Source organism: Neomonachus schauinslandi, chromosome 6 (assembly GCF_002201575.2).
Source record: "Neomonachus schauinslandi chromosome 6, ASM220157v2, whole genome shotgun sequence".
NCBI classification, from domain to species: Eukaryota; Metazoa; Chordata; class Mammalia; order Carnivora; family Phocidae; genus Neomonachus; species Neomonachus schauinslandi.
Window position 1 is genome coordinate 4,579,139 of NC_058408.1, and position 26,672 is coordinate 4,605,810.

The 26,672-nt window shown below is 59.0% G+C and overlaps 1 protein-coding gene across 1 annotated transcript; it reads left to right on the forward strand.

Moving 5' to 3' along the window:
• Positions 1 to 2,279: 2,279 nt before the first annotated feature.
• ATP1A2 (ATPase Na+/K+ transporting subunit alpha 2) lies at positions 2,280 to 23,881 on the forward strand. The gene is made up of 23 exons (XM_044916278.1): positions 2,280 to 2,291; positions 6,765 to 6,869; positions 7,051 to 7,110; positions 8,452 to 8,655; positions 9,136 to 9,249; positions 9,508 to 9,642; positions 10,335 to 10,452; positions 12,213 to 12,481; positions 13,323 to 13,521; positions 13,626 to 13,735; positions 13,863 to 13,997; positions 14,637 to 14,826; positions 14,951 to 15,126; positions 18,354 to 18,490; positions 18,957 to 19,107; positions 19,194 to 19,362; positions 19,575 to 19,729; positions 19,969 to 20,092; positions 20,267 to 20,421; positions 20,609 to 20,721; positions 22,687 to 22,788; positions 22,885 to 22,976; positions 23,853 to 23,881. The coding sequence occupies exons 1-23, from the start codon at positions 2,280 to 2,282 to the stop codon at positions 23,879 to 23,881; spliced, it is 3,054 nt and encodes a 1,017-aa protein (XP_044772213.1).
• The last annotated feature ends 2,791 nt before the right edge of the window (positions 23,882 to 26,672 follow it).

The following is a 26,672-nucleotide window of genomic DNA, read 5'->3' on the forward strand; positions in this document are numbered from 1 at the left end:
GGATGCGCAGAGCGAGGGCACAGTCCTTTCCGGTATGGGCCTGGCCACGGGACCAGAGCCAGGGCCTTGGAAGGACTGGGCAGCACTGGGCGGTACCGGCGGGGGTGAGGGTGGGGGAGCGAGAACTGAGGGCCGGGTGCCTGAGACCCACACGCCCGTGGGCTCTGGGCTGGCTTTCTCTCCCCATCTCACCTAGCACCCTGGAGATCGTGGGGCACAGGGAAGAGATTCCAAGCCCGGAACTAAGGAACAGGAGCCCCCTACGCCCCGGGTGGCACTCTCACCGCCCCCCAGCCCAGGGCAAGGCTGCCCTTGGGCCACCCCGCTGCTGTGCGACCCAGCCACCTGCGGGCTATTCCTGCAGGGACTTCTTCCCTGGGCCGTCTCTCCTAATGTCCAACCACAAGCCTTCGTGCTGTGTCTTCGTCGGCTTCTCTCTCTCCTATCCACACCAGGGCTTGGACTGGGATCTGCTTTTCCCTTATTGCTCCCCCACACTGCCTGGCCTCCCCCAGGCTCAAATTCAATGTCAAGGGCCCAGGGACAGAAAGTGTCTGCCCCATCCTGCCCATCCCTCCAGCTGTAACCCAAGAGGAGAAGGAGGGCGGAAGCGGGATGTGACCTTCCGGATCCCTGTAATGGAAAATCCCAAGCGCAGGAGGGGGCCAGTTATTTGGGGAATTCAGGCCTGAGCCCTGTGCCCTGAGAGTGGATTTGCTGGAGAGGTCGATAATCCCTCTGTAGGGAGTTCCCTCCAGGGCCCAAGAGGACCGGCCCAGTAAGCGGGCACCTCAGGCCTCATCTCCTCCTTCCTTTCCTCCTAGCTTCTTGGGGCTCAGGGATCTCAGACCTATCCCCACTGCACTGGCTTCCCTCCACTCCATCTCTGTGCCCAGAGAAATGGGGACACTCCAGGAGAATCCTGTCCTCCTACTGCTCCCAGATGGCAGGGGCAGGAGTTTTCTTCTCTCTCTGCCCCTGCTGGTCTCCCCTTCCCCTCTTTGCCCCTCATGCTTTGGCCCTTTTATTAAATGGTCCTGTTCCAGCTCTTCTCTACCCCTGTTTCCAGCTGGTATATGGTTACAGATGCCCCTTCCAGCCCTGAGGCCCCGTCCCCACTCCCAGGGACTTCTTCCAGCTTCTCTGGGGCTTCACAGCAGAGAGACCTCTCTTCGGTCTAACCTCGGGCCTGCATGCTGCAGATTGGCTAGCCTTCCCCTCACCACTGGAAGAAGGAGGCAACCACCTCCTTTCTGGTTCCTGGGCCTGGCACTTGCTATAACGTTGACCTCCATATACCTCTGAGAACTGCAGCTTCCTCTCTTTGGCTTCTCCCCAGCCACCTGCCAACCACAGGCATGGAGCCAGCCTGGGGCCCCTCAACAGAGAGTACGGGAGTGGCGTGTCCACTCGGTAACAAGGGGTGAACACGACCAGAGCCATATCAGCATGGACGTCGGCTGGGCTGGCTCCAGGGCTGTCCCCCTGCTTGCCTGTCCCTCCCCCGGCCGCCTCCCTGGCCCCCCCGGAGTCATGTTCTCAAACTCAGGAAAGGCTTCTTCAGCTGGAGGGCTTGCGGAGACCCTTTCCCCCTCCGTCTCCAGACTTCGTGCTGTCTCCTGAGCCCCGCTCTGGGGTGCCTCTTATACAAGGGAGGCCCTGGGTTCCAAGGCTGACTACTTCCCCCGATTTCTGTGTCCCCACAATCTCTACATAGAGGGAACAGTCTCTGCTTCTTTCTCAGGGAGGTTGGGAGTCAGGAGCCCTGAATTCTGGTTGTTTTTTCCATTCAAGTGGTTTGTCTCTCTGGGCCTCAGTTTCTCCAACAGGAAAACAAGAGAAAGAGTGGGACCACATGGCCCCCGGCATCCCGGGATGCTGTGGGGACTTTCCCGCTCAGCCTGTCCCCAAGGGGCACAGTTCCAGCCCCAGCCTTGCTGCTCGCCTCTCTTAGTCGTGGCCGCCAGGGGCCAGGGGAGGATGGGGGGAGCCGAGGGGAACACACAGCAGGACAAATGGACTGTCCATGGTCCACCCGCCTGTTGCTTAACGGGCGGGAGGGGAGGAGTCCTCAGGGATCCTGTTTCAACAAACGTTTCTTTCCCGAGGAGGGGAAGGCGGGGGAGAGGGGGAGAGGGACCTATTTAAAGCTACCCTGTTGCTTGCTGCCGGCTCTGTCTGTTTGCTGGGGTCTCTGGCCATCCCAGACCAGAGGTGTGGGCTGGGGATCCTCCCGGTGACCTGTCCAGTCCAGGTTCCCTCAGCCACCCTGCCCCAAGATGGGCCATGGGGTGAGTATCCCAAAGAGAGGGGTCACTCTGTAGGGAGGAGGAGGGCTCTTTGGAGGGTGAGGGAGGCTGGGGGAGAGAAGGATGGGGTGGGGAGGGAGGGGCAGACAGAAGCCAGGCTATGGGGCAGCGTGAACTTGGACTGATAGTCTCCCAGCTACAAACACTTGCTCGGTCCACAGGTCCATGGCACTCAGGTGCCCACAGGCACTCTGCTTCCCCACTCCCCAGGACGAGCCCCACAGCCCTCCACCCTACCCTGCATCTCTATCCCTGTGTCTCCCACATCCTAGACAGACCCTCCCTCACCGCACCTCCGAGCGTGCCAGCTGAAGGGGACTTGGCACTGTTAATGCTCCCCGCCTGTGCCACCCCCCCGAAAAATCCATTCCTGCGGCAGTCCCAGCCCGAGAAGATGGGGGTCCAGTTTAAGGTTGGAGAGGCCACGGGGCATGGCTCCCAAGTCGCCAAGCAGTTCTGACACCAGCTTTCGGGTCCCTGAGTGCCGGCAGCCGGGAGGGCTGTGGGGCAGAAGAGCAATGTGCCCCCCCAGCCCCAGCCCAGCGCCTCTCCCGATGCCCTGGCAACACTGCCATCCTCCGTGGCCCTGGGCTGTGAGCACTTTCCCAGAGGCTGATGAGAGCTGTCTGCACCCCCTCAGGCTGCCCCTGCCTGGGCATTCTGCAGCCCTGGGAATGCCAAGGGGAAGATTAACAACCGTGGATTGGGGGGGTGGGGAGGGGAGGGCAGGGACAGGCTCCGAATTCTTGGAAATGAAATGTCCATATGGAGAAAAGTCACCCAAGCCCTTACACACTGCGCCTGATTGCTTTCCTTTTGTGGAATGCTGGCTGAGGCAAAGGGTCTGGGGAGCGCCGGGAGGGTGCTGAGGAAAGGGGTGCCTGTGGGGAGCTGTGGGGGAGCTTCTGGGCCCAGGAAGGGGTCAGGCAGGGACGTGTTATTGCACTGTGTTTAGCAGCTGGGAAAACTCCGAGCTTGGACACCAGGGTTCTGCGCTGTGGTAGAAGCTATAAATAGGACCGGTGTGTGTGTGTGTGTATGTTTGTGTGTGTGTGTGCGCGCGCGCTCATGTGCCTGCAACACACGTGTTCTCCACAGGCCGGAGCCGATACAGATGCTCCTGGGTGAGCGCCTGGGTGTGCCTGGGCAGGCACATCTGGGAGCATCCAGGCCCTCCAGCATGGGGGAGACAGATGTCCCTGCGTGTGGGTGAGTGAGGTCTGCGTGTGGGCTTCACGAAGGAAGAAGTCCCACCCCTGGGAAGACAGACCATCTTAGGGCCCTCAGCTGAACGCTGGCATCTCTTGTTCTGCTGTGCGGGACTCGGAGGAGAGGCCAGGCTGCCCTCCACCAGCCCCCACCCCGAGTGCCGAGAACCAGGGGTCCTGCTCCACCTCAGAACCGGGGAGGCCCAGCTCACGAGGTCCTGCTTGGGAAGCAATTTGACCTTTACTTCTTTGAGGGACCCCAGCTGCCTGGGTCTCCTCTTTTCCCCCCAGCAGCCCCGAAGCCCCCTGACCCCCACCCCAGTGGCTGTGTGCAAGCAACGGCAGGTTAGGGAGCGGATCTGGTTCTGCTTGGATGGAGAGGCTGGGGGAAATTAGGGGTCTTAGGGTCGGAGCTTGGAGTTCGACCTACCAGGAGAGCCCTGGAAAGGGAAAGCACCCCCCGCTGCACCCCTGCGGGGGTTCATTCCATCTCTGTCTCTTTCCCCTACATCTGCACTACAAAGCTCGGCCCAACTGTCACCCTGCACCCTGTGGCCCTGAAGGGCAGCGTGGGAGCTGGGGGAAGGGACAGCTCTGGTGGGAGGGAGCCCAACCCGCTCCAGCTGCCACCACGAGGCTGTGGTGGGGGCAGCGTGGCTGATTTCCAGCTGCGCCCCCCCCGCCCCGTTCCCAGCCTCTGGCTCTCTCAGAAAGAACTCTCTGTTCTCCTTCAGCATTCAAGACCGGGAGAGGGGGACTCGTGGTTGGGGGGGGCCGTGGAGGGGGGGGTCCTTGCTTCCTCTCTTTCTTTCTTGCCTGGGCAGCCCGCTTGCCCCAAATCTCCGCAGGCTCCTGGCTGCAGAGCCTGAGATCCTTGCCAGGACAAGAGGGGGAAGGGGCAGTGTGTCCCGAGCTCTGCACCCGCCTTGGGGAGAACAGGGTGGGTGCTCAGGGGAAGGGATGCTGTGTGGAGCTGCTCAGTCGGCCACGGTGCAACCTTCCCCAAGCACACGGGCTGGCGATTTGGTTCTAATTTTCACAAACTTTAGTTCATGTCGAATGTACAGAAATTCTCTGGGCTCTGCTCCTCTGCCCCAGCCCCAGCCGCCCCCCGCCTTTGTATGCCCAGGCCCCGTTCCTGCCCCTGAAGCTCTGGAGGGTCACCTTGGAGCCGGTCTGGCCTGATTTCTTGCCTCTGGTCCCTTTGGGGCTTTTCATCCGTTCCGCAGTTCTGTTCCACCAACGAGAGACTTGGTGAACCCAAAGCATTTCAATCTATCCGATTAAAGGAGCCTTCTTAGGTCTCCTGGCCGGGGGGAGACGGAGACCTTCCCGTGAGCCCTCCTCCATTCCTTCAGTTGGGCTACTTCAGTCTCCCCAAGATGATCAGCCTTCAGGAAGCCAAAGGTATACTTGATTCGTGGGTGCTCCCTAGGGAACAAATGCAAGGTTTAGTGTCTAGGGGACAACGGTGTCCAACCCTCACTGAGTCCCCCGCCCTGTTCCCGATCTCACTGGTCAGACCTCTCCAGGTGCTGGACTCATGATCTCGTAAGATGAGGGCAACTGCCACATTCCTGGGATTGCGCCTGACTCTTTGATGGGAAAAAAATGCATTATCCCAGAGCACAGATTTCTCTGGCAGTGAAAGCACTTTGGATGGTGTCATAATAGGTACGAGCCAGTATGCATGTGTTTGTCCAAACCCGTGGAGTGGACACCACCACGAGGGAGCCCTTGTGGCAACTATGGACTTCGGGTGATAATGATGCATCAGTGTCGGTTCATGATTGCAACCAATGCACCACTCTGGAGGGGATGTTGACAGTGGGATTGACATATGAGGGCGGGGGGGGGGCGGTATGAGAACTCTGTACTTTCTGCTCAATTTTGCTGTGAGCCTAAAACCGTCTTTAAAAGAAAAGTCTACTTTTAAAAAATGCACACTATCCTGTAAAAAAGGACAAACACGTTGGCTGTAGATCCCATCCAGGTGTCCAGGCTTTTTTTTTTTTTAAGGTTTATTGATTGATTTTAGGGGGGGAGCGGCAGAGGGAGAGAGAGTCTTAAGTAGACTCCATGCTAAGCGTGGAGCCCCACGTGGGGCTCGATCTCACAACCCTGAGATCATGACCTGAGCCGAAACCAAGAGTCTGACACTTAACCGACTGCACCCCCCCGGGCGCCCCCAGGTGTCCAGTCTTCATGAAAAACTGAATCACACCACAGTGTGGAGAAGCTGGCTCCTGAAAGCCGCACACGGCCTTAGGGACAGAAATCCAGCCCATCGCTGACAAGGATGCGACGCCCTGAGGGGGTGGGGGGCGGGAGAGGGAGTGAGAAGGCTCTGTCATGGCCCCCCAGGCCCTCTCCAACCCCTCCTCCCGCAGCACCCCCACCCCGTGGAAGGAGGAATTTCCCACCCCGCTCCCCAGAGGTCCCCTGTGGCCCCTGGCAGCCTGGCGGTGGTGAGGAGACCACAGGCTGAGGCGAGGAAGGGAATTGCAGGGCCTCACGAGGCTCCAGGGAAAATGTTCACCTGATTTCACCAGAGGCCCCAGGAATGCCAGGACCTGAGAAGACACACATCTTAGTATTCTCAGAGACATGTCCTTATGTTTTAGACAAATGGGGCCCAGTTGCCTTCTTACCCAGTTGTGCCTTGGGGCCTCAAGTTGTGCAAATTGCCCCTTGCCCGGAAGCAGGCAGGCTGGCCAACAAGAAGGGCACCCTGCCCTGCCCTGACCCCTGACTTCCCAGAGACCCTTCCTCCCCCAGATTCCCAGCTGTCTCTACTCCTCTCTAAGTGGCCACAGTTTGGGGACAAAGCCATTCCTACAGGTGCTTCTACTTCAAGCCGGCCCCCAACCCTGGCCCCACCGCCCTCCAGAATTCTAAATAGTGTAGGATGATGGTTTTTGAAGTTTTTGTTCTGTTTAGTATTTAGCGGCAGGGTTTTCTCAACAAGCAAAAGCCCAACCGTAAATAGCCAAGAGTGGGGTCCTGAATCCTGAGCCCCTTGGCCTTCCCTGACATTCCAACGTAGAGCCCGTGGCCCCGCGACTAGTTTGCAAACTGAGGGCGTGGAGTCCCCTCCGCCCTCCACCCTCTCCTCCCCTGGGACCGTCACTGCCTTTGCATCCACCACCCTCAGCGCAGCGCCTGCCTTCCTGGCCTGTCCGTGGGAATAGAGGCTCCAGTCTCCAGCCTCCCTGACTCTCGGGGTTCTCCCTTCCCACCCTCGCAGGCCGGCCGTGAGTACTCGCCTGCAGCCACCACTGCAGAGAATGGGGGCGGCAAGAAGAAGCAGAAGGAGAAGGAACTGGATGAGCTGAAGAAGGAGGTGGCCATGGTGAGGGACACAGCCTGCCCAGCGGCTCATGGAAACGGGGTCCCCACAGCCCAGCACACTCGGAGAAGCCAGGCAGCCGCTCCCGTGCCCCTTGCCTCAGCCCAAGCCCCTCAGCCCTCACACGCGTTCTAGAGGCAGTGCCCAGCCTCCCACCCCAGAGTGACTCGACTTCCCTCCCCAGGACGACCACAAGCTGTCCTTGGATGAGCTGGGCCGCAAATACCAAGTGGACCTATCCAAGGTGAGTGGAGGGGCCGTCAGGGAGGGTGCCTAAGACCTGAGAGAGCCCACGCAGCGCCTGGGTGGACAATCCCGCCCTCTGTACCCGTGAGGAAACTGAGGCCCCCAGACGCGTGACTAGCTGGGGCAGAGCCAGGACTAGAACCCAGATCCCCTGCTTCCTAGATAATAACTCTTCCTGTGTACCTGGACGCCAGGCCCGGGGGGCCTCCAGGCAGAGCTTTTCCCCTGCCCCAGGCAGCTCCAGTGATACATATCCCAGGGAAGTGACACCTACAAAACGGTGAGGTAACCGCCCCGCTCTCACGGTAGCCCCACTGTGCGTGCTATGCGGTGATGGGTGCTTTACGTGCACTTCCTGACCCTCACGAGACCTGCGACGTGGCTGTCGTACACCTGTCCGTCACAGCAGGGAGCCTCGGCGAGGCGGACGAGCTTCCCAACGTCACAGACATAAATAGGAAGTGGCACAGTCAGGTTACCAAGCCCATCGTTTCGAAAAATAAAGCAGCACCAAGCAAAACCGTAGTGGGTGCACGCCTCCTCCTGCAGTCCCTCCCTGACTTCCCTTTTGAAATTTCTCTGCCCCCCATTCCTTCACCGTACTCTACTTTTCTTAGTGATCTGGCAGTGACATCTACGTATTGTGTGTCACATCACCGGGTCATAAGCTCCAGGAGGCGCGGACTTCGTGGGTCTTGTCCTCCTCTGGATCCCTAGAGCTGGCAACAGAGCCCAGCATGTAATAGGCATTCGATACACATTTATTAAATAAATGAGTGCACAGACAGAAAGATAATTAAGTGACCTCTGCCCTCGAGGAGCTCCAAGTCTAGAAAAGAACGTGGTCCAGCATCCCCATGCGCCACGCGGACTGTAGCTCTACCACCAGGTGTGGGCTCCGCGGGGACATCTGAACCACGCCCAGGCCAGGCTCTCTGGGGAAGGTGACAGACGGTTACCAAAGCTGTGAGACACTGAAGGTCCATTGTGGTGGCCTCTTCTTGAATTCTTGCTGAAAAGAGGAATGTCTTTCCAGGGAGCCTTATCCAGGCTGCCACTGGGGGAGATCCTGTGGTCCTAACCCACAGGGGTCTCAACCCAAGGACGACCACAGGTGGGGTCACACTCTGCATCTTCCTCAGCCTTCAAGGCCCCCAACACCCGTGGCAAATGCCACCTCCTCTGTGTGGTCTCTCCCAATGGTCCCCCTACCCCTTCCTGCCAGGTGGGGTTTTTCTCTCTGCATGGACATTGTTCCCCTGCCAAGGAGCTGGTGGGAAGCAGTGAGGAGCGGACGGCTCCGGAGACGCGCTCATGCTCCCCTCCCCGCCTCTCTCAGGGCCTCACCAACCAGCGGGCCCAGGACATTCTGGCTCGGGATGGGCCCAATGCCCTCACCCCGCCCCCGACAACCCCTGAGTGGGTCAAGTTCTGTCGCCAGCTTTTCGGGGGCTTCTCCATCCTGCTGTGGATCGGGGCCATCCTCTGCTTCTTGGCCTACGGCATCCAGGCTGCCATGGAGGATGAACCATCCAACGACAACGTGAGCAGGCGTGCCTGAGCCCTGCACCGGCCCGCCACTCTGTCCTCCAACCCCGGATCCCAGTACAGTGGGGCAGGGGGCAGGAGCCTCCCGTCACAGCCCCACAGGCCCCTCTGCTCTTTAGGCTGTGAAGGGACGAGGCTCCTCTGTATATCTATAAACACCTCCCAACACGCGCACACACACACACACACACACACTCCCGAATGAGACAGACCCTCCCTGTCCCTTCACACCTAAGTGGGCTTGTCTGGATCTGTGGGGCTTCACGCCCTAAAGAAGTCCTAGTTCTGGGAACTCCCTGCGATTTCCCCTGCCCCTTCCCTTTCCCAGGAGACTGAGGGGGAGGTTGGGGAGAAGGGCTCTCCTCTGCCACTGTCACCCCCCGTCCCAGACAAAGTCCCCGAACGCCGTCTGAAGGGCAGCCGCCCCTCCAAGGTTGGGAGAAGAGCAGGGGCCTCAACCCTTTCTCCTTCCCAGCTCTATCTGGGCGTGGTGCTGGCAGCTGTGGTCATCGTCACCGGCTGCTTCTCCTACTATCAGGAGGCCAAGAGCTCCAAGATCATGGATTCCTTCAAGAACATGGTGCCTCAGGTAGACAGCCGGGGGGGGCTCCGGGCTGGGGCACAAGGTTTCTGGGGGAGCCCAGCTCCTTCTCCTGAGCTCCTTGTGCTCTGAGATGGAGGCGTGGGCAGAAACGACCCTCCCGCTCTCCACGCCGGGACCTAGTTGTATTGCCTGGGGTGCACGGGGTCCCCCTGGAGCGTTGGGAGAGGGGGGAGGCCAGCCGCCGAGGAAGGTGGCAAAAGGACGAGTCCTTCGCGAGATGCCCGCCCCCCTCCCGCCCCCCAGCAAGCCCTTGTGGTGCGGGAAGGAGAGAAGATGCAGATCAACGCAGAGGAGGTGGTGGTGGGAGATCTGGTGGAGGTGAAGGGAGGGGACCGCGTGCCGGCAGACCTCCGGATCATCTCTTCTCATGGCTGCAAGGTGAGTGGGCCATGCCAGAGCAGCCGGCCGGCCCTACAGAGCTGGGAGGGGCCCAGTGAGAGGGGGGAGGTTTGGGAGGCCCAGGTCCAATACCAATGCCTGCCCCCACACCGCCCCGCCCAACCTCGTCTCCCATGTAGTGTTTATGGATCGCCCCCTCGTGTCTGTGTGCTGGGCGTGCCCTGTGGCCCAGGACGTCTCTGATAGCCACTTCACGGCAATCGGTAGTGGGTGTCACCATGTGTCGGATGCTCGTCATGCATCCACATAGCTGTCTGATGTCACTCGGCAAGAACAGTGTCATTGTGTGGTGCTGTCATACGTGGTCACCGATGGCACCATGCGCAACCCGAGACGGCACCGTTTGCTTAGGCTCTCGGGTTAGAGGCATCCCCCCACCCCCGGGGTTGTATAATGCTGAGATGCCCCTTACATTCCCCGTTTTACAGATGAGCAAATGGTGGTTGCGTTGGTTAAGTAACCAGCCCAAGGTCACATAAGAAGTCGGTGAGAGCCAGGATGCCAAACTAGAACAGGGACAATAGCTGCGTAATGCTATAAATGCGTGATGAGCACAAGTGTAATTTTGTCCCTTATGTCATGGAGGTGGAGTGTGGTCGGAGCCGGGGGACAACTGTGTGTGCACCCATGTGACTGCCCATCTGGTGACCACACACCTGCTTCCTCCTCAGGTGGATAACTCATCTCTAACGGGCGAGTCAGAGCCCCAGACCCGCTCCCCCGAGTTCACCCATGAGAACCCCCTGGAGACCCGCAACATCTGCTTCTTCTCTACCAACTGTGTGGAAGGTGAGAAGTTGGCTGGTTGGGAGCTCCCCACCCCAGCCCCGACTGAAGGAAGAGTCTAAATCCTGAACCCCAGACAGGCCTGGGGGCTGTGGTTGTGCTAACTTCGGAGGGGACTGAGGGACCAGGGGGCCCTGAATACTACTGGCTGGGGTGGCCTGACTCTGCGGAAGTTCCCTCCCCACAGGGAGATCTATTTTCTGTCTACGCCAAGACTGAGCAGATCCCAAAGCCTTCGGACCCTGGACCAAGACCTCCATACACACACACGCACAAACACAATGCACGAAACACACAACACATAGGCACACAGACACAAACACACACACTAGACAACACATACATGCGTTTTGACTCCTAGAAGTCCCTGGTTTGACTGGTTCCTCCCATGTCTTCTGATTCTGGGACTAGCTGCTTCCCTGTCCCACCCTTGCTTTGACCAGTGACCAGGCTGGGGAGGCTCAGGCCAGGTGAACACGGGGCCCCCCCCTTCAGGCTGCCCAGCACACTCCATCTCTGTTCTGGGTTCTGGAGATGAGTGAGGGCCATCAAGAGCTCCCCGAGCTGCCACCGTGTAAGCACAGGATACCAAGCCCACCCGAAATCCGTGCCCTCTGTGGCCGGGCCTCCTCGGGAGGGGCCGACAGAGAGAGCTGGTGGGGAGAGAGGTCTGGCTAAACCTCGGGCCTGGGACCGGGGCCAGAGGAGGCCACGTGCCCCACCTCCATGACTTTCCCTTCCCGATTCCCATTTCTCCTCGGCGTATTATGTCTCTGTGAGCATTTTTTTTAAGGTTTATTTATTTATTTTAGAGAGAAAGCGCATGTGGGGAGGGAAGGGCCAGAGGGAGAGAGGGAGAGAGAGAATCTCAAGTAGACTCCACACTGAGTGTGGAGCCGGCCACGGGGCTCAATCCCACGACCCAAAGATCATGACCTGAGTGGAAATCAAGAGTCAGACGCTCAACCCACTGAGCCACCCAGGCGCCCCTCACCCAGGTGTCCCTCTCCTCTAGCAAGTTGGAGTTACAATGAAAATCACCACACATTAGATATCTTAAATTTGTAATGTACTGAGATTCTGAAATTTGCTCTACATTTCCCACAATTGGTAAAAACGCCTGGTAAAATACCCACATTGCGTTCTCTGAAATTGGCTTTGGAGAAAGGAGAAGCAGTGAATAGAACGGACATTTGTTGGGCAGTTAATACGCGCCAGGAGCCAATGTGCCACAGCCCTCCCTCGTTTCCCGATGAAAGCCGTGCCAGGCGGGAATCCAAACAAGGGTACAAACCCAGGTTTTCCTGGCTCCCCGACCCGTGCTCTTTCCCCCATCCCACACCCCGCCCCCACCGCCCCGAGTGTCTACATAAGGCTCGGCAATTGCCTGGCTTCTTCTGAGGAGTCTCCAGGCCCAACGCTGAGAAAGAAAATCTTAAGACCACACGGAAAATCCATAACATCAGATGCTTTGGATCCTAAGCAGACGGATTTTACTGAGCTCCTCAGGCAGTACTTGGATTTCACTGCCTGAATCTCCTCGATTTGAATTCCGAGTTTATTTGCAAGGTCTCTCCTCGGGCCCAAGTGTGAGGGGGGACGAGTTGTGGTTGCCCAAGTCCGGGCCTGGAGGTCTGTCCAGGGGGAGCCCTCCGTGGCAGGTCCAGTCTCGGGAGGGTGGCCCGCAGGACCCCGGTCTGAGGCTCATCTACCCCGCGGTGGTTTTCCTCTTCTGAGCAGCCGGGCTCCCCTCTGTGTTGCAGGCACGGCCAGGGGCATCGTGATCGCCACAGGTGACCGGACGGTGATGGGCCGCATTGCCACCCTGGCCTCGGGCCTGGAGGTGGGGCGGACGCCCATCGCCATGGAGATCGAGCACTTCATCCAGCTGATCACAGGCGTGGCCGTGTTCCTGGGGGTCTCTTTCTTCGTGCTCTCCCTCATCCTGGGCTACAGCTGGCTGGAGGCTGTCATCTTCCTCATCGGTATCATCGTGGCCAATGTGCCCGAGGGGCTGCTGGCCACCGTCACCGTGAGTGGCTCAGGCCGAGGGGCCACTGGGGGAGGTCTTGCTACCCTTTCCTCAAAGGCAGTCGAGCCTTATTGTATCTCAGCAGTTTGTTCCCTTCAAGCCCCTACAATCTCCTGTCACATTCTCGTTTACTATACGGCTCTGAGTTTGAGCCTGGAAGTCTCAGGTAGGGCCATGCTTTGGCACGGGGTTTCTCTGCCCGAGCTCGCCCCGAGCACCCTTCTCACCCCCCATGCACGGTCCACTGCGGTCTGCAGCTCGTCCCGGCCAACCTTGCTGCAAAGCCTCCCTCAAAGGTCACCGATGACTAACTGGCAAACCCAGTGACCTTTTCTCAGCTCCCCTCCGTAACTCTGCTGCAGAAACGGATACAGCTGTCCACCCTGCTAGAATTCTCTCCTCTGTCAATTACTGTGACATGTCACTATTCTGGTTCTCCTCTGCTCCTGTCCCCTGCAGGGTCTCCTCCTCCTCCCCCGACCCCAATTCACAGGCCTCTTGCTCTGCTCCCCCCCCACCCCCTGGAGTGAGCCCATCTCCCCCCAATCTCATGCCCGGTCTAGGAGAGAGACTGGCACAGCCCTCCGCCCAGCTCTATGCTGGCCCGCTCTGGAGCTCTGGCCATGTATCTTCAAGTCCCTGTTGGACTTGTCACCTGAATACACACCCATGATCTCAGTTCAGCTTGTCTGAAATCGAACACATTCACTGCCCACACGTAGGTCCCACTCGGTGTTTGCGGACTGGGATCGAGGAAGGCGGAGCAGAGCCCTGGTCCGGGGTGAGGTCACGGCACCTCCGGCTCCAGGCTTAGCCCTTCTTCCTCCCCTCTCTCTCCCAGGTGTGTCTGACCCTGACCGCCAAGCGCATGGCGCGGAAGAACTGCCTGGTGAAGAATCTGGAGGCAGTGGAGACGCTGGGCTCCACCTCCACCATCTGCTCCGACAAGACGGGCACCCTCACCCAGAACCGCATGACCGTCGCCCACATGTGGTTCGACAACCAGATCCACGAAGCTGACACCACGGAAGATCAGTCTGGTGACTGGGCACTCCAAGGGGGCCCCTGCGGGACGGGGAGGGTGGGAGTGGACGGGGGCTCTAACGGGGAGCCGCGCTCCTGGTTCTCCCCCACTGCCTCCCAGGGGCCACTTTCGACAAACGGTCTCCCACGTGGACGGCCCTGTCTCGGATCGCCGGTCTCTGCAACCGTGCTGTCTTCAAGGCCGGGCAGGAGAACATCTCTGTGTCTAAGGTAGCGGTCAGCGGCGCCTCCATGGCCTGCCCACCTCTCGCAGCCTCGGGGGCTTCGGGGCCCCCCTCCCTCAGTCCCCCCCCCCCCCCCCCGCCGGCCCTCGTGACACTGAATTCTCCTCTGGCAGCGGGACACGGCCGGCGACGCCTCTGAGTCAGCTCTGCTCAAGTGCATCGAGCTGTCCTGCGGCTCCGTGAGGAAGATGAGGGACAGAAACCCCAAGGTGGCGGAGATTCCTTTCAATTCTACCAACAAGTACCAGGTCTGGTTGGGGTGCTGGGACAGGAGCAGGGGAAGGGGCCGAAATGAGGGGGGTGCACAAAACCTAGGAAGAGTGGGGGCATCTGAGGGCCATGCTCCTTGCCCTGCCTCATCCCCCAGGAAAACCGGGGTGACTACATGTCTGGTTGCAAGGACCCCCCAACTTCCAGACCTCTATTCCTCGCTATACCCCATCACCTTTCAGACTCTGGCCTCAGCCTCCCATCCCTTCCAGCTGTGGGGGTGAACCCCACCTCTGAAATTTCTTTAGGGTATCCCCCATGCTGCAGGCGTCTGTTCAATGCCCGGAATGCAGTCTCAGCCGCGTCCTGTGTAAACACGCGGAGGCCAGCACGGTGGTGGGGCGCTGGTGAGAGAGCCAGCCAGCCCCTAGCACAGTGCCTGTCTTAACTGACCTTGGTAAATATTGGTGAGGTGGATGAATGTCCTATGGGCAGGTGACTCTCTGGTTACAGGGCTGGGCCTTCGAGGCCCCCACTCCCCTTCACACACACACACACACACACACACACACACGGTCTCTCCCTCTGTCGGCAGTAGCTGATGGACCGGGGGTTAGTGCATCAGGGGACGTCTCCTTGGCAGGCCCCCCCCCCGTAACCGCCTGTCTTCTCTCCAGCTGTCCATCCATGAGCGAGAAGACAGCCCCCAGAGCCACGTGCTGGTGATGAAGGGGGCCCCGGAGCGCATCCTGGACCGCTGCTCCACCATCCTGGTGCAGGGCAAGGAGATCCCTCTGGACAAGGAGATGCAAGATGCCTTTCAGAACGCCTACATGGAGCTGGGCGGGCTGGGGGAGCGTGTGCTGGGTGAGAGGCAGGGAGTGGGGCTGAGCAGGGGCTCTGGGCCTCAGCGGCTGCCCCAGGACAGGGGCGTTGGGGGCACCCAGGCAGCCCCCATGCTGGGCTCACTCTTCCCTCCTGCCCGCGTCAGGGTTTTGTCAACTGAATCTGCCCTCTGGGAAGTTTCCTCGGGGCTTCAAGTTTGACACGGACGAGCTGAACTTCCCCACGGAGAAGCTCTGCTTCGTGGGGCTCATGTCCATGATCGACCCTCCCCGGGCTGCCGTGCCAGACGCCGTGGGCAAGTGCCGCAGTGCCGGCATCAAGGTATGGGCCTGGCCTCCCCCGCTCTCCCCTCCCCAACGCCCCTCAGCCCCCCATCTCTTCCAGCTGTGGGGGTGTCCTATGGTTGAGGGACAGCGGGGGGCTGTTGCGTTGCAGATGCCCAGGCCCCTTGTGGCCGCCTCCCTCTGCAGGAAAGTTCGGCCCTGCCTGGAGCTCTCGCCTGGTCCCTTTCGGTCGGCGACCAGGCACATCCTCTCCCCGACTCATTCTATTCTGATCTCGAGCCCACCTGGCGCTTGGGTCTTGGAGAGCTGGTTGCCCTACCTTCCCGACCAGTGCCCACTCTCTCTACCACTGGGGGTGGGATGAGCAGCCTCCTGTCCGCGCCCACTCACTCCCCACACCCCCCGTCAACGGGCTCCGGTCCTCACCCCACCCCCCCAAGCACACCTCTCCGAGGTCCTTGTGTCCACGTGCAGTTGCTCCTCGGGGACAGCTCCTGCCACACTTGTCCTTCACTCTGCAAGTACCTATTGTTTACGGCCTGTGGACCAGACACTGTTCAAGGTGCCCGAGTTCAACAAACAAACGTAAACCCTGTCCATCCTGGAGCCTACTTTCCTGTTTCCAAGACGCCCTCTGCACCAGCCGCTTGCCCCATCTCATGGCCAGGCACGGTGCCGTGGCTGGCTCTTCTTTTCCCAGCATCTCAGCTAATACCACATCAGCTCGAGCTGCCCACCCACTGAGGGCCAGCGGACACTCAGACGAAGGAGACGTGGTGCCTGGCCTCCGGAGCTCACGGGCTCTCTACGCTCAATCACAGAACCATCTGATAGCTAGGATCGTGAGCACCTGCTGCGGGCCAGACGCTGTCATAATACAAACAGCCAGTCATAGGAATCAGGCATTATGCTCACACTTAACCTGTATGAGCTCCTGTAATCTCCACAACAGCCTGATGAGTAAGCACCGGTATCGTCCCTTTTAAGAGAAGAGGGAAACTGAGGCACAAAGGTTAACAGGCTCGTAAGTGGTAGAGCCGGGATTTGAACGAAGGCAGCCTGCCATTTCCTAACTATCACACTAAAGCACGTGTGTGGAGACGTGTGGACGTAAGGGATTTCTCAATCCCAATCACCCTGTCGCTGAGGTAGGCGTCATCAACCCCATTTAAAAATAAAACCAGCTGAGACTCAGAATGGGTAAGTCGCTATCCCAAAATAGACCTGCCAGTAAGGGGTGGGTCAGGTATGTGAAGCCTGGCCCGCTGTGTGGAAAGCCGTGCTCCTGTCCGGCAGGCTGCCTCTTGCCATGATCAGAATCCTTGCGGAGGCCGGCGGACAGTACCCCAGGGATCTCAGAGCAGGGAGCAGTTAATGCTGCCTCAGAGAACTGGACAATGTTTTACCGAGCATGTGATATTTGACCTGGGCCTCAAAGGCCGGAGTGTTTTGTAAGGCAGGGCGAGAAAGACTGTCAAGGTCAGGGACAGTGCGTGTCCTGACGTGGTGAGGCGGTACGTGGGGTGCAGGTGCGTGGGGGGCGGGTGGCTCAGCAACACTGGGGATGGAGACTGGGACGTTGGGCCAGGGCCAGCTGGAAGGGCTTTGCCTAAATGCCTGACTTGGGCTTCATCCTGTGGCTCTCTGGGAGCCAGTTTTCAGGAGGCCACCAGGGTGGAGAAGGGCCTGGATCTGGAGAAGGCCTGGAGGCGAGGAGGCAGGGAGAGAGTCCATGGGGCACTCGTCCAGGCAAGGACCTGAACCAGGGCGGCGACAGAGGGATGGAGGCGAGGAGTCGCGTCTCAGAAACACTTTGAGAACATGGTGACCAAGCTGGACATGGTCAGCGAGGGAGATGCAGAGACAAAGGGATGGAAGGCACAGAGGACAGTGTCGAGCTGGGGGCAGAGGGCAGGCTTGGTGGGGTGATGGGAGCGCATGACGAGCTCAGCTTTGACCTTCAGTTGGAAGCACCTGCTGGACACCCAGGGAGAGACAGCCCAGCTGGCCTAAGCACAGAGCCCAGGACAGAGGGCCAGGACCGGAGAGAGCGAGGCTCATCAGCACACGAGTGCCGTTCAAGACCCGCTAGTGAACCTGGATCAGGGAGGGGGGCCAGGATGAAGCCGGGGCCACCAGTCTTGGGGCACATAGAGAGAGAAGAGCCCGGGAATGGGGGGGTCATGTTTACTGAGTGTCCCCTAGTGCCGTTCACTCCTCACGACAACCTTGGAAGGTGGGGCTTGTCCCCTCCTGGGGCCGAGACTCGGTGAAAAGACTTGTCTGAGGTGCTACAGCTGGGGAGGGCCGGTGTTCAAGCTTAGGTCCACCATCCGGCTCCTCAGCCGCCCCTTCCACCCAGCGGCCACCTGGAGGAGGCAGGAAAGAGAAGGAATAAGCCGGGAACCGGGAATAATGGAGTCCCTGCAGACCAAGTGGGGCCAGGTTTCAAGGAGGGGCTGGTGGACAGTGCCAAGTACTCAGACGGGTCAAGCAGGATGAGGACTGCAAAGATGCTTTTGTCTTCAATTGGGGGGCCAAGTGGCCTTTGGGGGGCAGGTTCAGTGGCATGGTGGGGCTGGAAGAGAAGGCAGTGGGCCTTGAAGGGGCTTGCTCCTCAGTATCCGTGAGATTTGCCCACAGACCCACACGTGCAAATGCTTCTTCCTCTGCCTCCAATCCACCCCCGCTCATGACAGACAGCCTTGTAACCCACCTCTCAGATGGCAGCCACCCCCCCCACCCCACCAAACTCCATCCATTCTGCAAGAATCACCTTCTTCCCACATGGAGAAGGGATGTCAGAGGCAGCGAAACAGGAGGTGGAAGGCTGGGGGGCGGGGGCCATGTCCCCTTCCTCCCTACTCTGACCGGCTGGATGGCCCACAGCAACCAGAGTGGACACTAAGAAAACGTGTCCTACTCCTGGCTCCGTAACCTTGAGGGAGTTATGGGCCCTTTCTAAGCCTTCGTCCCTCATTGGTAAGTGAGGGGTCTTTCCAGCTCAGAAGCCCCATAGCCCATGAAATCCAATCTCTGAGGATCCTCTTTCAAGAGGCCCCTGTTAATTTGTTACTCATCATGGAGGCTTTCCTCCATGGAAGCAAAGTATCTCTGACTCCCTAAGGACAACTTGTCACCCCCTCAAATACACACACACACACACGGTTCCACCATTTTGGCGGGGATCTCTGACTGAGAAAGGAATGGATTGGGAGGGGGTGTTAATACTGCTTTTCTTTTCTCTCATCTCCTTGCTACCAGGTGATCATGGTGACCGGGGACCACCCCATCACAGCCAAGGCCATCGCCAAGGGTGTGGGCATTATATCAGAAGGCAACGAGACCGTGGAGGACATTGCAGCCCGGCTCAACATTCCCGTCAGCCAGGTCAACCCCAGGTGAGGCGTCCATGGGACAGCCCCGTCTCCGATCAACCCGTCCTGTCCCCCAGAATGCTCCAGGGCCCCGGGGGGTGTTTTGGATCGCTCCTCTGGGACCTTCGCAGGCCTTACCCGTGACACCTCAGCGGCCGGCTCCTCAGTCCTGAGTGTGTCCAGGCCGTGCCCCCAACTCACTGTGCAAACTCATAGATGTCCCATTACTGTCCTGAGCCACCGTTCTCTCCACTACAAATTTAGGGAAGCATCTACACTGCAGGGTGGCTACGGGGGTGAGGTGTGTGTAAGAAAACTAGCACGTTGCCTAGCAACGACCGTGCTGGGTGAAGATGTCGCCTCACTTCCTCAAAGAGAGAGATGGGACACACAGGCCACGGAGGGAGGGCAAGGAGGACCACAGCCCCAGGGACCCTGCAGGCCGGCAGGCGGGCGGCAGGGAGTCAGCCCCTCTGCCCCCACCGTCCAGAGAAGCCAAGGCGTGCGTGGTGCACGGCTCCGACCTGAAGGACATGACGGCGGAGCAGCTGGACGAGATCCTCAAGAACCACACGGAGATCGTGTTCGCGCGGACGTCCCCGCAGCAGAAGCTCATCATCGTGGAGGGCTGTCAGAGGCAGGTGAGCGAAGCAGGGCCGGGCCGGCGGGGTGGGCCGGGCGGGGCCTCGACGGGCTTCCTCCCCTGCTCTGGCTGTGCTTCATCCAGGGGGCCATTGTGGCGGTGACCGGGGACGGCGTGAACGACTCCCCCGCGCTGAAGAAGGCTGACATTGGCATCGCCATGGGCATCTCGGGCTCTGACGTGTCGAAGCAGGCCGCCGACATGATCCTGCTGGACGACAACTTCGCCTCCATCGTCACGGGCGTGGAGGAGGGTGAGGGGCCACGTGGGCCGGGGTGGCATTCCACTTCCCAGGCCTTTGCCCCAAGGCAGGGCCACCTCAGGATCCCAGGCACCTGCAGCCCGCTCTGGCTTCCTTCAAACACAGAGTCTCCCTCTCTGGGGAACACGGGCAGCCACGCTCCAGGGGCTTGGGCTGGGGCGGGGGGCCTCCCATGTCCCTGATGTCCCCGGACCTCCCCCCAGGCCGCCTCATCTTCGACAACCTGAAGAAATCCATCGCGTACACCCTGACCAGCAACATCCCCGAGATCACCCCCTTCCTGCTCTTCATCATCGCCAACATCCCCCTGCCTCTGGGCACCGTGACCATCCTCTGCATTGACCTGGGCACTGACATGGTGAGGCCAGGGGTCGGAGCGGTGCAGGGGGTGGAGGCGGGCGGCCGAGGCAAGGAGAGGAGCCCCAGGGCAGCTGGCTAGCCTGCGACAGTTGAGGGAACAGAAGCCCGAGACCTGGGCCATAATAGGGTCTTGGTAATGAGTGCTGGATTGCATCACAGATTCCTTCCCACTGACCGTCCTCTGCACCTGTCGGCTCCCTTCCCCTGCCCTCCTCCCCCCACTCACCCTGCACACAGGTCCCCGCCATCTCCTTGGCCTACGAGGCAGCAGAGAGCGACATCATGAAGCGACAGCCGAGGAACCCCCAGACGGACAAGCTGGTGAATGAGAGGCTCATCAGCATGGCCTACGGACAGATCGGTGCGGCGGGGCCCTGGGGCTCGGGGGGACCCCACGAGAAGTCCCTGCCCAGCTGATGGAGGGATGAGCCCCAGTGGCCCCCCGAGGGGCCAGGACATCCATCTCCGGCTGAGTGGCTGGTCCCACCCTGCTGCCTCCTCTGACCCAGGCCGGCCTTTTGCCCACCCCCCCCAGGGATGATCCAGGCGCTGGGGGGCTTCTTCACCTACTTCGTCATCCTGGCGGAGAATGGTTTCCTGCCGTCGAGGCTGCTGGGAATCCGCCTGGACTGGGATGACCGGTCCATGAACGATCTGGAGGACAGCTACGGGCAAGAGTGGGTGCGTGGGGCCTCGAGGGGGGATGCCCGGGCCCGAGGGGGTGGGTTGGGTGCCTGTGGGAGTGGCCGGGGGGCCAGCTGGGGCGGGGGACTGGATTTGATGAGTTCCCCCAGCGCGCTGCCCCCGCCCCCCCCCTCCCCTCTCATCCTGCCCTCCCTCCCCCCCCCCCCCCCCCCCCCCCCCCCCCCCCCGGCAGGTGGTGGAGTTCACCTGCCACACAGCCTTCTTTGCCAGCATTGTGGTCGTGCAGTGGGCCGACCTCATCATCTGCAAGACCCGGCGCAACTCAGTCTTCCAGCAGGGCATGAAGTGAGTGCCCCCCCCGCCCCCCCACCCCTGGCAGAGAGCGCTCTGGGAGCCCGCATGCCCCCCACGGGCCCCCTCGCCCTGGCCCACATCTGGGAGGAGAGAGCATCAGATTGCACCTGCCCGGCCGTCTGAAATAGGTGTCTGGAGAGGAAGGGGTCATATCACCATTTCTGACGAGTTTTAATTTTGCTCCTAATCTACTGCTTTAAGGTTTCCTTCCCTGTCCCTTCCTTTTCATCTTTCCACACCTCTCCCATTTTTTCCCTCTTCGCTCCCCTCCTCCCTTCCCTCCTCCATCTCACACTCCAACAACACCCACCCCACCCTCTGCCGAGCCCTAAGTGCAGGTGCCTCGTGCCCCCCACCATGTGCAGGTAGCTCTAGTTTGACAGCACTGCCCCCCGCCCTGTGGAGGTGTGTTACCCTCGTGGGGGCTGGAGCTGCTCAGGGGCAGGCTCGTGCCTTCTTAGAGTGTGAGTCACCACGGGCCAGTCATCGTGCTGTGATTCAAACACACCTTTGAACCTCACAATAGCTCCATGAGGTAGGTGCTACTTTCCTTTTATGGACCAGAGACCCCAAAAAGGTTATATGAGGTGCCTGAGGTCACCCAGCTGCAAGGGTTCACCCAGGCCCGCTTCTAGCGCCCAAGCTCTCGGTGACCGCATGGGGCGGCTGGCCGGTCAGGGTGTGGGCCCTGTCGGTGCTCAGCAATGTGGACAACTGTTAGTGCTAGAACAATCGCCAGCGCTGCTAACCCCAGGCCTCTGCGAAGCCAGTGGAAAAGGAAAGGGGCCCTGAGGACCCCAACGGCGGCAGCCCCACCTGGGGCCCGGGGTGGGGCGCTCAGAGATGCTGTTTGCAAGGTTCCAAAGCTTTATGGAAATCAGCCCCATACCAGAGGGCCACTAGGCTTACTAACGTGTCACTCTGAGGCAGAAGCATAGTGTGAAGGGCTGCGATCGCACGCTAACGTGCAGCTCTGGTTGGAAGGTATTTATTTCCAATTTTAAATGGGGAAGTGATAGTCATTACTTATCAACAAATAGAGCACCATCAATTAAAATGGGGTCTTTATCGAAGAAGAATAGGAGGGATCCTTTAGTGAGCGGCAAGTTTGGGAGCTGCTGGCACAAACCGTAAAGCCACGCACTGTGTGAGTCTGTAACAGGTGGAGAAATAATCCCTTTGCACATTCCAGAACTTTCCACGCTTTATCTCCCGTTCTATTCCCAGCAACCCCATGACATACAGTAGTAGCCCCACCTCACAGGGAAGGACACGAGGCTCAGAGAGGTGCAGAAACTGTGCTTACCACCAAAAGCTAGTAAGTGGCACAGCTCCAACTAGACTCTGCCTGTCTGACTCCAGCAACTGCTCTCAGAACCGTACTCGGTCCTGCTTTTCGGTTCTGAGGTCACGGACACACACCCAGCATTTACCTTCCAGGGAGTGGACAGCTCCCTCTTTGCTAAGTGCTTTACAAACATTCTCCTCTTTATTCAATATTTACGACCAACAATGACCAGAGCCAGGGAGACACTGAGAATGTGTAGGACACGCACGGGCTCTCCGAGCACCTTGCTGGGCAGATGACGCGGACTGACACAGACCACGTCCCTGGAGCCGTAGCAACAGCATGCACTACGTGAGGGCAGCCCCACAACTCGGGAAGGCAGCCCGTGTTGACCACAGAGCACATCAGCCAACACGTTAGAAACATTGACTAATAGATGAATATGTGTGTTATAGGCAGCGATCGGAGGTGAGATCAGTAAGCAGAAAAAGTAAAGAAATCTACTTTGGTTATGCGTAGCAGGAGAAGAGGGTGTTTGAAGACGGAGGGCGGAGGGCGGAGGGACGTGTCTATAACCGTCCCCTGGTATCTTCCGCCATCAGGGGTCTCCTTGGATCTCCCCCCCCCCCCATTCAACACCACCTACCCTCCTTTCTTTGCCTTTCCAGGAACAAGATTCTGATTTTTGGGCTGCTGGAGGAGACGGCCCTGGCGGCCTTCCTGTCCTACTGCCCCGGCATGGGGGTGGCCCTCCGCATGTACCCGCTCAAGTGAGTGTGGCAGGCCCCGGGTTCTGGTCTTCAGATCCCACTTTACGTGACCACCCTGGGGTGCCCCGACACTCTCCCTGTTTCTGTTTGGTGCAGGGTCACCTGGTGGTTCTGCGCCTTCCCCTACAGCCTCCTCATCTTCCTCTATGACGAGGTCCGGAAGCTCATCCTGCGACGGTACCCCGGCGGTAAGCACGCCTGCCCCCCGGTGCCCCACCAGTGCACCCCATGCCTGGCCACCCCCCAGGGCTCCCCACCCAAACCATTCCTACTGTGGCTCCTTGCTCCTTCTCCTCATGCCCCCAGGTCCTCAGAGCCCTGACCCTGCCTCTTCCCCACAGACCTGGGACCCCCAACACATAGGTGGTGCTCAGGCCCCTCCTCCCACCCGGATCACAGGACACAGAATTAGGAGGGCCCAGGTCACCTAGTCCCCCTGCCACATTTTATAGAAACGGAGAAGTGCAGAGGTGAATTTATTTGCTTGGGGTCATAAAGCAAGGAAGAGCAGAGCTGCCTCTAGAACCCAGGCTTCCTGATTCCCGGGCAATGACCAACTTTGGCTTTTTTTTTTCCAACAAGTATTTTTGACCCCTTACTGGACGTTGAAAACGAACGGCCTACAAGCCAAATTCAGCCCGTGGATACTGTTTGGTTTGGTCCGCCCTTTGTGTGGCTGTGTTTTGTAACTGACCCAATAGCTACAGCTTAGGGCCTTTCACATAAAATCCGTATTTCTGACTTCTGAAAAATCATGAGCTGTCAACCCCACGCACGTCTCGGCACGGCCACCACGGGCGGTTTGCCCCTTTACAGAGTCATCTGTTACCTGCCTAGCTCTAGCCTCTCCCCACCCAGCCCACCCTGTGCCCGCCCCTAACCTGTGGCCCCAGCTCCCCGACTTCCTCCCCTCCCTCTCACCCTGATTTCGCCCTCCTCAGGACTTCCCTGGGCCCCTGCACCAGGCCTGGGCTGCACACATGGCCCAGCCCAAGGGGTCGGATCTCTGCCCCCCTCCCCCCACCGTGAGCTCACGACATGCCCCCCCCCCATCTCTCCCACAGGCTGGGTGGAGAAGGAGACGTATTACTGAGCTGTCCGAGGAAGGACCAGGCTCGGGGCTGGGGCGCCTCAGGTGGTGCGGGGATGGTGATGCGGAGAAGACTGGGGGTGCTGCGGGAGGGTTCGGGGAGCGACAGTGAGGCCACTCAGCAGGCTAAGTTGGGGGGGAGTGGGTAAATAAGCCCAGAGTGATTGCCTTGCAGACCCAACTATGAACAATCAGATTACACACCACATGCTAGGGTCCTTCCCAGGTCCTGCTCCACCTGCTCCGTCCTGTTGTCCACTTTTTCTGAAGAATTGAGGGTTACCCCAGCCTCCCCCCCCCACTGTCTGCACCTGCACACCCACCTCCCACTAGAACAGATCAACACCCAAAGGCAGGGACCTGTCTCTACCGGGAGGAAGGGACCGTCTCAGATCTCACCCATGTCCATCTCTCCAGCCTTACCCCACTGTCCATCCCACCCCTCCTTTGCTTCCTGCCCGACTCTGACCCCGCTCCCCCTCAGGATGAGACACAGTTCCTCCTGGTGAGTGCCAGGCGTCGGGCCAGAAAGGGAAGCTGGTTGCAGAAGCCACGCATCCCCAGGCAAGGCTGGTTAAGAACCTCTAGAGGAGAGAGGGCAGGGGGGTGGGAGGCCGAGGATGGACACGGTAACGGGAGCCAGGGAGGAGTGTGCCAAGGACAGGACAGCTGATGTGTGGTCTCCAGCCTGGGTCCTGCCCTTTTAGAGCTTCCTACCAGCAGACCAAATCCAGATGTCATCAGAGTAGCGACAAAGGCAGGCCAGAGTGACCCAGGAGCTCCACGGGGACCCCACACCCCTGCAGCAGGCAGTCCCCACGACCCTGCTTTGTGTCCTCTGGGCCACGAGGCCCAGGTGTCACAGAGGCTCCAGCACTCTTGGTCCCTTGCACCTGGTGACACCCGGCCCTCCAGAAAGCTAAGTCCTTGAAGTCTCAACTTGTTCGCAGAGGGATGGGTGCCAGTTCATTCCCTGGCCCTGCCACCCCTTTCTCCTTTGTGCCCATCCTGATGAACCGGCGTCATTCCAGGAATTGCCTGGCCATCCGCTGGAACCAAGGTGGAGGAAGTCCCCGGAACCTTTCTGTCGCCCATGGACATGCAGAATCAGCTTAGGTCAGGAGACTGGCCAGACCCTCTGGACAATGAGAGAGCAGATGTTAGGAGGGCTGTTCCTCCCTTCACGTTAGTGATCGTCCCCCCGCCTTCCCGCTTTCCAAGACTGGGAGTTGGTTTCAGGTTCCTAGGGGAGATGCTTTGCCTTCCCTTACGCGCTCCCCACCTAACAGTTTTGCTCTGCAGGCAGCTCTGCCCCTTCTCTAAGCCTGGCCTAGAAGGCAACTGGGAAGTTCTTGTAGAGACACCCAGATGGGCCAAGCGAGAGCCCTACCTAGGGAAACCCGAAGACCTAAGGCAGAAAAGAAGGAGGCCCGTGAACGAGCTCCCGCGGGCTCTCACTTCCCTACACTGGAACTTTACTTTATCAGAAGTACCTTAAAAATAAGTGAGTCGTTGCTTTGGGCTCGGAAACCTAAATGGGAAACCATATTAATTTGGGCCTGATTAATTTGAGACTTGTTGACTGTGGACAAAGCCTATCTTTGCCCAATCAATAAAAACACAGCATTCATTTAGCAAATTAAAAGCATAAACCACATTGCTAGGGATGGCATATGTAGTCTACCTAAAACAATACTTTTGAAGCACTTTAGGAATATCTATGTAGAAGTAGCGTATGCATGGGCTAATCATCGTCAGTTCTCATGTGTTTGTTAAAGAAACATTTGCAAGACCTTTACCTGGTGACCTTTTGTAAGACATTAGTTTGAGGTACTACGTATGTACTTGAAAATAATAAAGTTGCCTTTCTTTATGAAAAAGAAAGCCCTTCCATAATTCAGATTTCTAGACTGAATACTTACCTCCCTCCCAGACTGTGGTATTGAGAGTATGCTATGGCAAGACTCCGCTCGTGGAGCAAGCAGCAAAGAACTGCAAGGAGATGGGGAGAGGTTGGGAACAACCTGGGGGCAGACGATGTCGGGCGGAGAAACCCAGAGGGGAAGAAGTGAGTCTGCAAAATGATCTGGAAGAAGATAGAGTAGAGGCCTCCTTCCTCAAGGGGGAGCCTACCCCCGAGAGCCACAAAGGTCTGTTCAGAACAGAGAAGGACCGATGAGCCTATTTGAGCCCAAATCCTCAAGGCCACTTCTGCTTTTTCTGTTCCAGACCAAAATCAGGCCACTCTCAATCTGAGGGGTGGGGAAAGGAGACGGCGGGCTGAGCCCCGCTCCCGCCCCAAGGTCAACACCAACTAGGAGTCTACACTGTAGGCAGAGCGCTGTTCTGGGTGCTGGTTAGGGGACGGAGGGAAAAGTAGCTGCAATCCTTGAAATTCCCCTAATTAGAAGACTCTGGAAGCTTTCACGGGCGGGTGGGGTGCAATGGGCTGGTGTGTGCTGCAGATGCAGGGCTGGCTGGGTGCTGTGCATTCCCCCCGGGGTCCCGGGGAATGGGATCTGGGAATAGCAGTCAGAAGTCCGTGCCTGGCACTTTTACTTCAGCTCTGAGGGCATGGTGACGGTGACCATGGCAGGAACTGTGCAAGCATTAACCCCAACTGTCGGACCCTTGTCTGTATAATCTCATTTAATCCTACCTCAGGCCCTTTCTTCTTGATCATGCCACTGCCAGACACACATGCCCAGCTCCCTCACCCCGTTCAGAGGGCTCCTCCAACAGTCCCTCCTCAGAAAGGCCCGCACAGACACCCCAATAAAATCGCACTTCCGGC